We start from the raw sequence: 13502 nt of genomic DNA, 5'->3' as shown, positions 1-13502 counted from the left end.
GGGAAATGTTCTTCCGTGTTGCTATTTTCTGTTACNAAAAAAAAAAAAAAAAAAAAAAAAAAAAAAAAAAAAAAAAAAAAAAGTTTCATGTATTAGCCAACTAGAGAGTGCTAGACCATTACCTCCACGTGACATTGCTCGATTGGACTTTTACGTTAGCGCATAAGGAGTACCCGAGGAGTTCGGCCCTCCATATGTGGGAACCGGGGGCATGAAGTTACCTGAGAATTCTTCCTCAAGTCCCGTCATGATCGCACACTCGACGAAATAGCTTTACGACCAATGTTGTCCTTTGAAATTGTGTGGGACTATAAATCACACGAAATGGTGGAAAAGAGACGGGACAACTACCTCGAGGCCCTACCATTGACACTTTACTCGACTCTCGAGTTCTTCATCGGTAATGAAAAATGATTCTGATGGGGAACGAGTACAGCCGACTTACTCTTAAGTGAACGAGTCACTAGGTTCACTCAGTTTAGGAAATATTATGTAATGTCTGAGTAAATAAGGGATATATGGATGAATTGATACCACGTTTGAACGAGACCAATCCTACAAAAATTAAAAGAATTGAAGTAGAAGAACGTCGAGACGATCCGGGATCAAATTTGAAATTTAATTATTAAATGAGTATAAAATTAATTAATGAACTAATTAATTGTAGAAATATTTGGAGAGGATGATATGATGAAGGAGGAGACGACATGTCGTAGTGGGGGTGAAGGAGTACGACAGGAGATCAGAGGTGAAACGTGGACAAAAATGGAGGAAGGAATTGATATCAAAATATCAGTACTGAGTTCACACTCCGAATCACAAATCAAATCCCCTTCTTAAACCTCTCTCAACTTGATCCACTTGTTCCCCAAGGAACCTTATTCCTTCTCCATTGTTCTTCCGACGAATTTTCTTTCAAATTCCGAGGGATTTTTCAGAGCTTGATGGGGCTGTGATTCTCCTCAAACCAGGTAGGAGGGGAAGTTGTTCTTCTTCTTTTTTTTCTTGTTTTCTGGGCTTTTTCGACGGGGATTCGGTGATGATGAATAGGTTTTAGAGGATTCGAGAGAAAGTGAGATTTTCTTCGGTGAAAAGAGTATGAAGATTCAGTGCAACGTCTGCGAGATGGCTGAGGCGACCGTTCTGTGTTGTGCTGATGAGGCGGCGCTGTGCTGGGCTTGCGATGAGAAGATTCATGCGGCCAACAAGCTTGCAAGCAAGCACCAGAGAGTTCCTCTATCTGATTCTTCGTCTCAGATGCCCAAATGCGACATCTGCCAGGTATGTGCTGTAATTAGCTACTCTCTGTTACAAGCAAGCACCACACCAGGGAGTTGTGATGTGGAATCAACCTTTTGTGTTCATACTTAGTGGAGATTAAAGCTTCTATGATAAATTTTTTTTTATTGTGTTACCATGAAATGAGTTCCATAGGCTGAAATAGAATGATTGCATATCCACCCAAGATAAAAGATCAAGGAGTACTTGAATCTGTTGCCAAATCTCACGAGCTTCACCATGTTTTTCTTTAAAAATTCTTCTAGATTTCTGTTTCCACATCTACTGACAAAGGAAAGAAAAGTAGGTTCCAGCTCGAGATGTAGCTGTGGGCAGTTTTAGAAGTTTGAAATGCTGGCAGATAGATTTTGAATAGTTGTAATGGCGATAAATGTTTTCTAATCTAGTAAAACAGGAAAGAGTGCCTGATATTTTAGATCAGTGACTATATGGGGACGAGATTATGATGAGTGAATTAGCCTGCAGAAAAAACCAAGATATGGATTGATGGTATGTGCAATTGGTGATGCTGTCATGTATAGCATGCCGGCTTTAGTAAGTGATGATTATTAGTGTGTAGCAGCCCAAGCCAACCGCTAGCCGATATTGTCCTCTTTGAGCTTTCCCTTTCAGACTTCCCTCAAGGTTTTTAAAACGCATCTGCTAGGGAGAGGTTTCCACACCCTTATAAGAAATGCTTTGTTCCCCTCTCCAATCGATGTGGGATCTCACAGTCCACCCCTTTATGGGCCAAATGTCCTNCCCCTCTCCAATCGATGTGGGATCTCACAATCCACCCCTTTATGGGCCAAATGTCCTCACTGGCACACCACCTGGTGTCTGGCTCTGATACCATTTGTAACAGCCTAAACCCACTAGATATTGTCCTCTTTGTGTTCCCTTTCGGGCTTCTTCTCAAGGTTTTTAAAACGCGTAAGCTAGCGAGAGATTTTCACACCCGTATAAGGAATATTTCGTTCCCCTCTCCCACCACTAGCAGATATTGTCCTATTTGGGTTTTTCCTTTCGGGCTTCCCCTCAAGGTTTTTAAAACGCGTCTGTTAGCAAGAGGTTTCCATACCCTTATAAAGAATGTTTCGTTCCTCTCTCCAACCGATGGGGATTTTAAGAAACAGGCATAACCCATCTTATCCATCTTGTGCATGATTTCGTAGTATATTGTTATGCGTTGTTGGGAGAATGTCAGCCGATGCCGAATTTCCTTTCCTTTCTTTTTTTTCAATACCCTTTATCAGTTGAGACTGTTCCCCTTTCTTAATCATCTGTGATTTCTGGCAGGAAGCTAGTGGCTATATCTTTTGTTTAGAGGATCGAGCATTACTTTGCAGAAAGTGTGATGTTGCTATACACACAGCAAATACTTATGTAACTGGTCATCAGCGCTTTCTGCTTACTGGGGTGAAAGTGGCGCTTGAGCCAACTGATCCTGTTCCTTGTTCTTCCATGCCCAAGTCACATTCTCAAGTGAAACCTACTGAGACAAAAGTTAGACCTCTGTCTGAAAGGGAATTCTCGTTGCCTTCTCCTGGTGAACTCAGCAGATGCCTGTCTGTACAAGGTGGATCTGAGGACTTTATGGGAAATGGAACGTTCCATACCGGAGATACTGTTTCTGGTGGCTTTTCACAATGGCAAATGGATGACCTTATTAATCTGACTGGATTCAATCAGAACTATGGGTTTTTGGATAGCGGATCGTCCAAGGTATGGTGATGGTTTTTTAATGCAATAAATTCAAAATAATGCCAACCCCATTAATTGTTTACGATTACAGAATAATGACCGTTCATAGAAGTTGATAATGCTTGTTGCTTCTGGGATTTAAAGATCTTTCTATTCCTAGGATGCCTCTCACGTAGCAAACCTCTTTTATAAGTAAACGTCTAGTGTAGCCTGGATACTTTCTCCTTTCTCCTTTAGCTGTGTAATTATAACCGTTCAAGTCCACCATTAGTAGATATTGTGAGAAATGTTTTGTTCTCCTCTAACCGACGTGGGATCTCACAATCCACCCTCAGCGTCCTCGCTGGCGCAATACCCGGTGTCTGGCTCTGATCTCATTTGTAACGGTCCAAACCCACCACTAGTAGATATTGTTCGCTTTAATTCGTTATGTATCATCGTCAGCTTCACGGTTCTAAAATGCGTCTACTAGGGAGAGGTTTCCACACCCTTATAAAGAATGCTTCATTCCTCTCTCCAACCGATGTGGGATCTCACAATCCACCTCAGCGTCCTCGCTGGCACACCGCCCGGTGTCTAGCTCTAATACCATTTGTAACTGTCCAAGCTCACCACTAGTAGATATTGTTCACTTTAGCTTGTTACGTATCGCCGTCAGCCTCACGGTTTTAAAATGCGTCTACTAGGGAGAGGTTTCCACACCCTTATAAGGAATGTTTCGTTCCCCTCTCCAACTGACGTGGGATCTCACCATCCATCCCCAGTGTCTTCCCTGGCACACCGCTCGGTGTTTGGCTCTAATACCATTTGTAATAGTCTAAGCCCACCACTAGTAGATAATGTCAACTTTAGCCCATTACGTATTGCCATCAGTCTCACGGTTTTAAAACGCGTCTACTAGGGAGAGGTTTCCACACCATTATAAAAAATGTTTCGTTCCTCTCTCCAACCGATGTGGGATCTCACAATCCACCCCTGCGGTCTCGTTGGCACACCGCCTGGTGTCTTGCTCTAATACCATTTGTTGTCCAAATCCACCACTAGTAGATATTGTCCGCTTTAGCCCGTTACGTATCGCTGTCACTTCACGGTTTTAAAACGCGTCTATTAAAGAGAAGTTTCCACACCCTTATAAGAACTGTTTCGTTCCACTTTCCAACCGATATGAGATCTCTGGTTCTTGGCACATCATGAATTTGTATAGGGATATTCTACATAAGTAATTAATTGATGACCTATAAGATGTAACTTTTGTAGGACGTTTGTAGATTGTTATGGGTTGTGGCCAAGTACTGCTAATCCTGATGCAATAACTTTCTGCTTTTCTTTATTGGTGACATATAGCAGGCTGATAGCGGCAAGCTCGGGGATTCTGATTCATCTCCAGTTTTAAGGGCTGCTGACATTGAGCTAGACGACAACGATGAATGCTCGGGTCAGGTTCCAGAGGCTTCCTGGACTGTGCCTCAGATTCCCTCCCCTCCCACAGCATCTGGCTTATACTGGCCAAGAAGTTACCATAATTCTATGGATGGTGCTGTTTTTGTTCCTGACATTTCCGGTTCTTCCGAAAAGGTTCAACATTGCTCACATAATGGTAGATTCTTGAAACGAAGGAGGCAGTTCTAGACGTCCGAGCTCAATCATAGGGACTTCAATCATAGGGACTTCAATCATAGGGACTTCAATGCAAGCGTTCTGAACCTCGCTAGGTTTGTTGTGTGTTTATAGCTTTCATTTACAGTCGAATTATAATAAGTGGACACGATCAAAGATTATCGCTTGAAACGTATACCTTGTAACGTAACCACTATAGTTTAGGATTTGTTACATCGATGTAGAAATAAAACCTGCGCCATTAGTTGACCTTGTAGGTATTTTTTTTTTTTCAGATTTATTTCAAACATCTTGTGGAAATGATCGTTTCAAATCACCTTGACCTACTTGATTGATTATTTGTAGTTTTACAAAAAGATTATGAAGAATCAATGTCATGTCTTAGCCATTTTTAGTTCAGTACCTCTTCTTTCATTGTGAATATGTTCTGAACTCCTCTTCCTGGCTGTGTAATTGAAATCTTTCTCTACTACTTCAACTGAGAGCATATTATTTCTTCACTGATGGCTTTGTTTCAAGCCAGGAGATGAACACTATGAACACTTTGATATATTGTGATGTCTCACGTTGGTTGGGGAGGAGAACAAAACACCCTTTATAAGGGTGTGGAAATCTTCTCCTAGCAGACAGACGCGTTTTAAAGCCTTGAAGGAAAGCCAAAAGAGAACAATATCTACTAGCGGTGGATCTGGACCGTTACAAATGGTATCAAAGCCAGACACCGAACTATGTGCCAGCGAGGAGGCTGTCCCCAAATAGGGTAGACACGAGACGGTGTGTCAATAAGGACGTTGGGCCTCAAAGGGGGTGGATTTGGTGGGGTCCCACATCATTGGAGAAAGGAAAGAGTGCTAGCGAGGATGCTGGGCCCCGAAGGGGGCGGATTCGGGGCCCAATTGTGATATCCCACATTGGGGGGCGGATTGTGATATCCCACATTGGGGGGCGGATTGTGATATCCCACATTGGTTGGGGAGGAGAACAAAACACCCTTTATAAGGGTGTGGAAACCTTCCCCTAGCAGACATGTTTTAAAGCTTTGAGGGGAACCCCGAAAGGGAAAGCCCAAAGAAGACAATGTTTGCTAGCGGTGGATATGGGCCGTTGCATATATCCTGATATTTTAGAAATTATATATTATATTTTTAATCCTGAAATATTATTAGATTTATTATAATATTTTATATTCCATTAATAGATATTATACTGAAAAATAAAAATTATACATTAAATTTTATAAAATCAATCCTAAAAAAATGAAAAATTTTAGAGGATAGAAATTAAATTAGGTGGCAAGGACAAGACAGGGATGGAAAGAGGATGACCGGTACCCGTCCCCTATGAGATCATGCATCGGTTGGAGTGGGAAACAAAGAAGGATGGGACGAGGATGCCCGTTGGAGTGGGAAACAAAGAAGGATGGGACGAGGATGCCCCGTACCTGTCCCCTGTGAGATCCCACATCGGTTGGAGAGGGGAACAAAGAAGGATGGGACGAGGATGACCTGTACCTGTCCCCTATGAGATCATGCATCGGTTGAAGCAGGGAACAAAGAAGGATGAGACGAGGATAACCCGTGCCTGTCCCCTGTGAGATCTCACATCGGTTGGAGAGGGGAACAAAGAAGGATGAGACGAGGATGGCCCGTACCCGTCCCCTATGAGATCCTGCATCGATTGGAGTGGGAAACAAAGAAAGATGGGACGAGGATGGCTCGTACCCGTCCCCTATGAGATCCTGCATCGGTTGGAGAGGGAAACAAAGAAAGATGAGACGTGGATGACTAGTACCTGTGAACATATTTTATTCATCTTACGAAATTATTGATGCATAGAACCCTAAAATTTGAGAACAAGAATTTGGGAATTTGTCATCTTTGTATTTCTTCTCTTTGATTGTAGCCTGCTTTGGCTTCCTTCAAGATTAGCTCCAACATCTTCTCATACATAGCGATGGCAGATTCCAGCAACTCAATGGCTCTTCTCACGTCGCTTCCGCCCGCCGCCACCGCGCCTTGCATCTCAGCTGTTTGATTTATCAATAACCCCAACATGGGACTGGGTAATCTAGAGCTCTCACTTTTCATTGCTCTTCCATGGCTGCCCCTTCTGACATTTCGTTCTTTTTCATGCCTTTTTTCTGTGGCAATCACCAAATCGCTTATGCTTCCCATCTCATTTTCGAGGGTCATTATCACCTGCCCCTTGTTCACTTGCCAGACCCAGATGTTCCCATCTTCTGCTGCAGATATTAAGTTATTTCCTTCGTTGATTATGACTATAGATACAACTGCAGCGTTGTGCTTAGGCGACCATGAAATTAGTTCAGAGCTTGTGCCCATAAGGTGTTTGTTTTTATGCCTCAATGAGCACCTGTACGCCAAGTCGTCGGATGCTGGTGGAGTTAGTTCAGAATCTGTGCGTATAAGGTGTTTGATGTTATGTCTCAATGAGCCCTTGTACACCAACCCATCAGTTCCTGCAGCGAAAAACTCTGTTTCTGATGGATCTAAGACCACACTGAAAATGACACAAGGGAACACCACGGTGTGCAAGACTGTTCCTGAGAGCAAGCTCCAGAACTTGCATCTGCCATCCATTGAGCTTGAGACTATTTGGGAACTGGACATCCCCATGACAGAGTAAATGGAAGTCACTGAATCATTATGTGCTGAAAACTGATGTAGAATGTGTTTGGTCGCATTTTCCTGTGGTTTGGCTTGAACAAGTTGAAAGATTGGGATGACAACAATCGTGCCATCATCCCCACCTGATATGAGAAGTGACCCATCAGCGCTAAGTTCAAGGCAAGAAACTGATTTCCTGTGTGCGGGTAAAGAGTTGAGAACATCCCCAGATGGAAGAGAGAGCGTATGAATGCAGCCTGAAAGGCCACCAGCAAACAGATAAAACCCATCAGGAGTGGCTGTGAGAGGAGCAACAGGTTCAGGTACAGTGATACTCTGGAAGGCAGATGAATTCCACCAATTATAAATGTGGATTGAACCCGAAGCAGTGATTGGGCAGATATGGGAGACGGCGATGGAACTCCTCCCGGCTCGGGTGATACCACGGCGAGGCGAACGGCTATCATTGAAACTGGCTAGAGGGGTGCCTGTGGAGGCATCATAGGCCACAATGGGGCCATCAGGAGAGCTGGCCAGGACAACTTCTTGTGGAGAAAATGGCATACTCATATGAAAGGTATGACAGTAAAGAACTTGATAAGCACTAGACGCAAGTTTTAGGTAGAAACTTAATGGTCATGGGCGCTGAAAACAATGCATTTATCTTCATAGTCTGTCTGCTTAGTTTGCCTTTTACAGTAATGATATTAAGTGGTATTCAACATTGGCTAGACTTGCTCAATATTCATGGGTATTGGTTAGGTTGTTTTGGCTTTATTCAAACTCTGGTATCTGTTTGTTTCCATGCAGTTATGGTTTATTCTTATTTTATTCTCACCACATTTTTTCTCTTGGAAAAGAAAGCTGTAAACAAGCCCTAAAACGCTGCATCACCGACCAAGAAATTAGAGTTCGGAATTTCTACCCTTTTATTTCGTTGAGCTAAGGGAAAAAAATATATAAACTTTAACGTTAACATTGCTTGATGGTAGAGGTCAATCCTCTATCACTTTCCGTGCCTCCTTATGGTCCTTCTCTTAAGCTTTTCCTCGGCCTTTGACCTTTAGAGTTAGAGCTAATTAATAGCCACCTCATCTAATGCATTGAGATTAAATCTTGGATTTCGAGCCTCAAACCCTATCAAACAAGGGATTCTTTGTTGGATTGGTTCAAACCATTGCAAATGAACAATTGGTAGAACTCCGCAACTAGAGGAAGTAGGGGCTTTTTTATACGTTTCTTTCAAACAAGCCTGTTACACTAAATTAACAAAAACGTGTAAGGGTTCAAGGAAAGAATCCCCCAAATATTGGGATGAATATAGCACAACTAGTTAAGACATTATAACCTTAAAAGGTTAGACTCCGCTTGGTAAAGATTTTATTTTTTATTCTGTTTCGAGAACATTTGTAAGAAACAATAGTAAGCTTAATTTTCAAATAATAATAATAATAATAATAATAATAAAATATTAATGATTCATTTGATAATTATCCAATAAATTTATGGTATATATAATATTCAATAATTTTTTTAAAATTAACAAATCCATTATATTAAAAAAAAAAAAAAAAGTTGGATTTTGTGTTTAATCATTGAACCTTTAAGCTTGTGTTCAAAGGGTTGGTGAATTTTTAAAAAAGTTGAATAAGTCAATAATATATTAGACACGTAATTAAAAGTTTAAGAACTTATTTAATATAAAATCGAAAGTGGTGCACCTATTCGATTCCCTACGAAATATATTTACGTATGATTCTCCCCTTAAAAGAAAAAGAGATAATTAACTACAAAGTGTGATATTAGAGGTCAAAGCATTGAATCTGCAGTCCTCATTTTAAGAACCTGTACTTGCATTTTGCTCACTGCTGCTGAATACCAGCGTCCATTCTCAAAGCAAGAATTTAATCGAAGCAATTCGTCGAAACGATTCCGGGGGAAGGCTTCGGTCGTCTCGTCCATCCATCCATTGCAGCTTTCTATAAGGGAGAACACCACCTGATCACTTGAGAAGGTGAGAGAGCTCCATCCGAGTATGAATGTGTCAGTGACCGAGTATGAGTTGCTGCATCAAGATAGCTAAAATGCTGCCCATGGATATGTTGATGACATTAACTACATCATTGTTGAGCTGCAAATAGAATAAGAAAGAATCAGATCAAAGACGTACGACCAGAACATAATGGAAACCGGAAACATATCAACCGAGAAGGGAGGGGAAGGAGTTTCTGTTAGTAAACACGAACCTCCGTAATCGTATAATATTGTCCACTTTAAACATAAGCACTCGTGGTTTTGCTTTTGGTTTTCCCAAAAGGTCTCGTACCAATAAAGATAGTATTCCTTACTCATAAATCTATGATCTTCCAAGACTCCTCTCTCAACAATCCTCCCCTCGAACAAAGTACACTATATAGCCTCCCTGAGGCCTATGGAGCCCTCGAACAGCCTCCCCTTAGTCGAGACTCGACTTCTTCTCTGGAGCCCTCGAACAAAGTACACTTTTTTCTACCCTTAAGTCACCTTTGGCTACACCTTCGAGACTCAATTTTTTTATTCGACACTTGAGGATTCTATAGTCATGGCTAAGTTAAGGGTATGACTCTGATACCATTTTAGAAACCACGAACTTCCCTAATGGTATGATATTGTCCACTTTGAGCATAAACTCTCATGACTTTGCCTAAAAGACCTCGTACCAATGAGCAGTTGCTCAATCAAGACCCTTCAGCTGAGTCACTCGAGCCAACATTACATGATAGCAGGCAATAACAGAAGAACAGTTCAACTCATGAACAAACAACATAATCAGACTAAGACAATCAGAGATCACAAACTTCAGTTACTTACCCACTGAAATCCCTCCTTCTCTTGAAGAACAGCACCAATGATGCTTTCACCAAGATTAGCAATCTGTGAAGCTACGACGCATACAATTGCTTCAGATGCAGTTATCTGCATCAACGTCGATGGAGATTTGATCTAAAAACCTTGTTAAAGAACGAGCAATACGAAACGAGTAGGAAAGGATTGAAATAATTACGTCGCCCAAAAGACAGCCAACAAATGCAAGAACACTTGCTGCTAAGAGTCCAGCAAAGGTTCCCTCCAGACTGATAGCCCCTTCTGTTCCCCGAGGAACTATCCTAAATGTTGTCACCAGGTACCTGATTTGAAATGAATCATCAGTGAATCAGTGAAACACATAACATGTTCATCCGAGGAATTGAAAAACATAAACTATACTTATGAAACTCCTGGGATTCGATCTAAAAACTTTGTTAAAGAACGAGATCTCTTGATCTAAATTATCCAAGAACTCAAAAAACGACAAGGAATCAACCCAAGTGAAAGTTTTGGAACGGATTACCTTGATGATCAAGATCAAGAGTAAAGAAACCTCGTTTCTAAACTCATGATTCGAATCATTCCACAAGATAGCTTAATCAAGACAATAACGTGAATGATTAAGACACCTTATTCGTATCAATATTGTTTGAAAATTCTCCTGAAAACTACGAACTCGAGAAATATGATGATTAGAAGATAAAATATGTGCTTGATCAAGATCGAGCAGGAATGGATTACTTACGTTATCCGACCATATGCCTTCCCTATTTCACTTGAGACAGTATCACTCAATTTAGTACAGAAACTGGCAACAAAACCAAGTCGCCAAAGTTGTCGGAATGATTCTCCTCCAATGTTGTTTATCATGAGCAAAGCACACACACAACCAGCAGCACTGGATCCTATAACACTTCCAAGTCCTCTTCTTCCTTTTCTCTTTTCAGCTACCCCTTGTGCTTCCTTTTGAGCCATCTTGACCTTTGTTGCAGCTGTTCCCTGGGAAATAGAATTTCAGCAGGAGGGCTATTAGCGTTGCTGAAAGAGGCAGTTCTGTAGCTTCCAGTCACCGAAATAAATGTAAAGAGCAAACAAGATTAAGAAAATGTTGATAGTTCATTTGTAACGCGGCTCAAACCCACCGCTAGCAGTTGTCCTCTTCGGCCTTTCCCTTTCGGGCTTCTCCTCAAGGTTTTTAAAACGCATCTCCTAGAGAGAGGTTTCCACACCCTTATAAAGAATGTTTCGTTCTCCTTTCCAACCGACATGGGATCTCACAATCCACCCCTCTTCGGGGCCCAGCGTCCTCGCTAGCACTCGTTCCCTTCTTCAATCGATGTGGGACCCTCCAGTCCAGCCCCTTCGGGGCCAGCGTCCTTGCTAACACACCGCCTCGTGTCCACTTCCTTCGGGGTTCAGTCTCCTCACTGACACATCGCCCCGTGTCTGGCTCTAATACCATTTGTAACAGCTTAAGTCCACTGCCAGCAGATATTGGCCTCTTCAGGCTTTCCCTTTCGGGCTTCCCCTCAAGGTTTTTAAAACACATCTGCTAGGGAGAGGTTTCCACACCTTATAAAGAGTACTTCATTCTCCTCCCCAACCAATGTGAAAAATCTCACAATCCACCCCCTTTCAGGACCCAACGTCCTCGTTGGCACTCGTTTCCTTCTCCAATTGATGTGGGACTCCCCAATTCACCCCCCTTCGAGTTCCAACGTCCTTATTGGCACACCACCTCATGTCCACCCTTATTCGGGGCTCAGCCTCTCGCTGGCACATCGCCCAGTGTCTAGTTCTAATACCATTTGTAACAGCTCAAGTCCACCTAGTAGATATTGTCCTCTTTAGCCTTTCCCTTTTAGGCTTTCCCTCACGGTTTCTAAAACGCGTATGGTAGGAAGAAGTTTCCACACCCTTATAAAGAATGCTACGTTCTCCTCCCCAACCAAGCCCTTTGAAGAAAGGTGAAAATTTTAAGAGAAGTAACAGTCAGTCTTCAACTTGACAATGAACCTCAGAGCTGTGCATCCAGTACTTTCAGAATCAATTCACGTCTGTAAAACAATCTAAGTATTCCATAACAATAATCTGAAGCAATTATGAAGTAGAAACAATCCAAACCCCCTATGATTTAACACCATTTGTCTTTAATTGATCATCTAAACAGATAGGTGCAGCATACTAGAATTATTCAATCACAACAACAATGAAGAACAATGAAGAACAGCAATCAATCAATAAAACAGCCAATTCAATCCAGAAAAAACCTAGAGAACAACGAAATCCCACCAATCAATCAACTAAGCAAACACAAAACTCAAATGAAATTTCAGGAGAAAGGATCATAGACGAACAATGACGAAGTAGGTAGCAACAAGAAGGAAACCAGAGGGTCCAAAAGCACGCCATGTGAGAGTACCAAGCAAGAAAGCCGAAGCAATGCCCGAAACAGACAACCCCGAGGCCAGAATCGGCGAACCCGCGACGAAAATCAGCAGGTTAGTGAGTAAGGCCGACTGCCACGTGGGGGGATTCGATTGGACGATGTTCACAGCAACCGATACAAGGCTCTGCAAGCTCTCGGCTCGAACCACCGTCTTGAGGGATCGGTTAGGGTTCGATTTGGGAAATAAGGGTTTTGGAGGGAGAGGAAGAGAGGAAAATTGGCGGAGTTTGGGAGAGGGAGTGGGAGAAAAACGAAGGGGAAAAGGATGAGTTGAGGGCAGCAACGCCGTGGCCATTAAATACCGAAGAATCTGAGGAAGGAATCTTCTGCAGTGTCTTGGTCAAGGAAGAACAAATTCTGAGCTCAAATTTGATTTTTGGAATTTATGAATAAAAATGGAACAATTTCTTCTCCTCCATTGTTGCGACCTGGATCAGTGGTGACCAGTGGAAGTAAAACTAAGGGATCTCTAAAAAGACTAATCTTATATATATATATATATATATATATATATATATATATATATATATATACATACCTCCGATCCATGTGGAACCGCCACCAAATCCACCTTCTTCAGGCCCAGCGTCTTTGGCACATTATTTGGTGAGTGGCCTAGCGCGTCCTGCGTCCTTACTGGCACACCGCCTCGTGACTATGTCCCTTCGGGAAACAGCAAGAAGGCTGGCACATCATCCGGTGTCTGGCTCTGTACTCTTTCCTTCATCCAATCGATGTGGGACCGCCACCAAATCCACCCCCTTTTAGGACCCAGCGTCCTTACTGGCACACCGACTCGTGACTACGCCCCTTCAGGAAACAACTAGAAGGCTGGCACATCATCCGGTGTCTGGCTCTGCACTCTTTCCTTCGTCCAATCGATGTGGGACTGCCATCAAATCCACCCCCCTTTCAGGACCCAGCGTCCTTACTGGCACACCGCCTCGTGAATACGCCCCTTCAGGAAACAGCGAGAAGGC

General features: G+C 42.4%; 3 protein-coding genes across 6 annotated transcripts; 1 reads left to right on the top strand and 2 right to left on the bottom strand.

The window, feature by feature from the left end:
* Nucleotides 1–745: 745 nt before the first annotated feature.
* On the top strand, nucleotides 746–4998 carry LOC111810908 (B-box zinc finger protein 22-like). 4 transcript variants are annotated; one of them, XM_023697745.1, is made up of 4 exons: nucleotides 746–1281; nucleotides 2578–3003; nucleotides 4327–4621; nucleotides 4652–4998. In XM_023697745.1, exons 1-3 carry the CDS (start codon nucleotides 1099–1101, stop codon nucleotides 4609–4611), a joined length of 894 nt encoding a protein of 297 aa, XP_023553513.1. In that variant the 5' UTR covers nucleotides 746–1098; the 3' UTR covers nucleotides 4612–4621; nucleotides 4652–4998. The 4 variants fall into 4 exon arrangements, with proteins under 4 accessions (XP_023553513.1, XP_023553514.1, XP_023553512.1 ...); XM_023697746.1 differs by having other exon boundaries at nucleotides 747–971; nucleotides 1051–1281; nucleotides 4327–4998; XM_023697744.1 differs by having other exon boundaries at nucleotides 747–1281; nucleotides 4327–4998.
* A 1472-nt stretch (nucleotides 4999–6470) lies between these two features.
* LOC111810390 (protein ROOT INITIATION DEFECTIVE 3-like) lies at nucleotides 6471–7790 on the bottom strand. The gene has a single exon (XM_023697096.1). It carries the CDS (start codon nucleotides 7788–7790, stop codon nucleotides 6471–6473), a length of 1320 nt encoding a protein of 439 aa, XP_023552864.1.
* A 1130-nt stretch (nucleotides 7791–8920) lies between these two features.
* LOC111810860 (protein VTE6, chloroplastic-like) lies at nucleotides 8921–12979 on the bottom strand. Its single transcript, XM_023697669.1, has 5 exons — nucleotides 12431–12979; nucleotides 10819–11072; nucleotides 10270–10393; nucleotides 10077–10181; nucleotides 8921–9357 (listed from the first exon to the last, which is right to left on the bottom strand). The coding sequence occupies exons 1-5, from the start codon at nucleotides 12815–12817 to the stop codon at nucleotides 9271–9273; spliced, it is 957 nt and encodes a 318-aa protein (XP_023553437.1). The 5' UTR covers nucleotides 12818–12979; the 3' UTR covers nucleotides 8921–9270.
* Nucleotides 12980–13502: the final 523 nt, after the last annotated feature.

The sequence above is a fragment of the Cucurbita pepo genome, chromosome LG14 (assembly GCF_002806865.2).
Source record: "Cucurbita pepo subsp. pepo cultivar mu-cu-16 chromosome LG14, ASM280686v2, whole genome shotgun sequence".
Taxonomy (NCBI): domain Eukaryota; kingdom Viridiplantae; phylum Streptophyta; class Magnoliopsida; order Cucurbitales; family Cucurbitaceae; genus Cucurbita; species Cucurbita pepo.
This window is presented reverse-complemented; position numbering and strand designations above follow the sequence as displayed.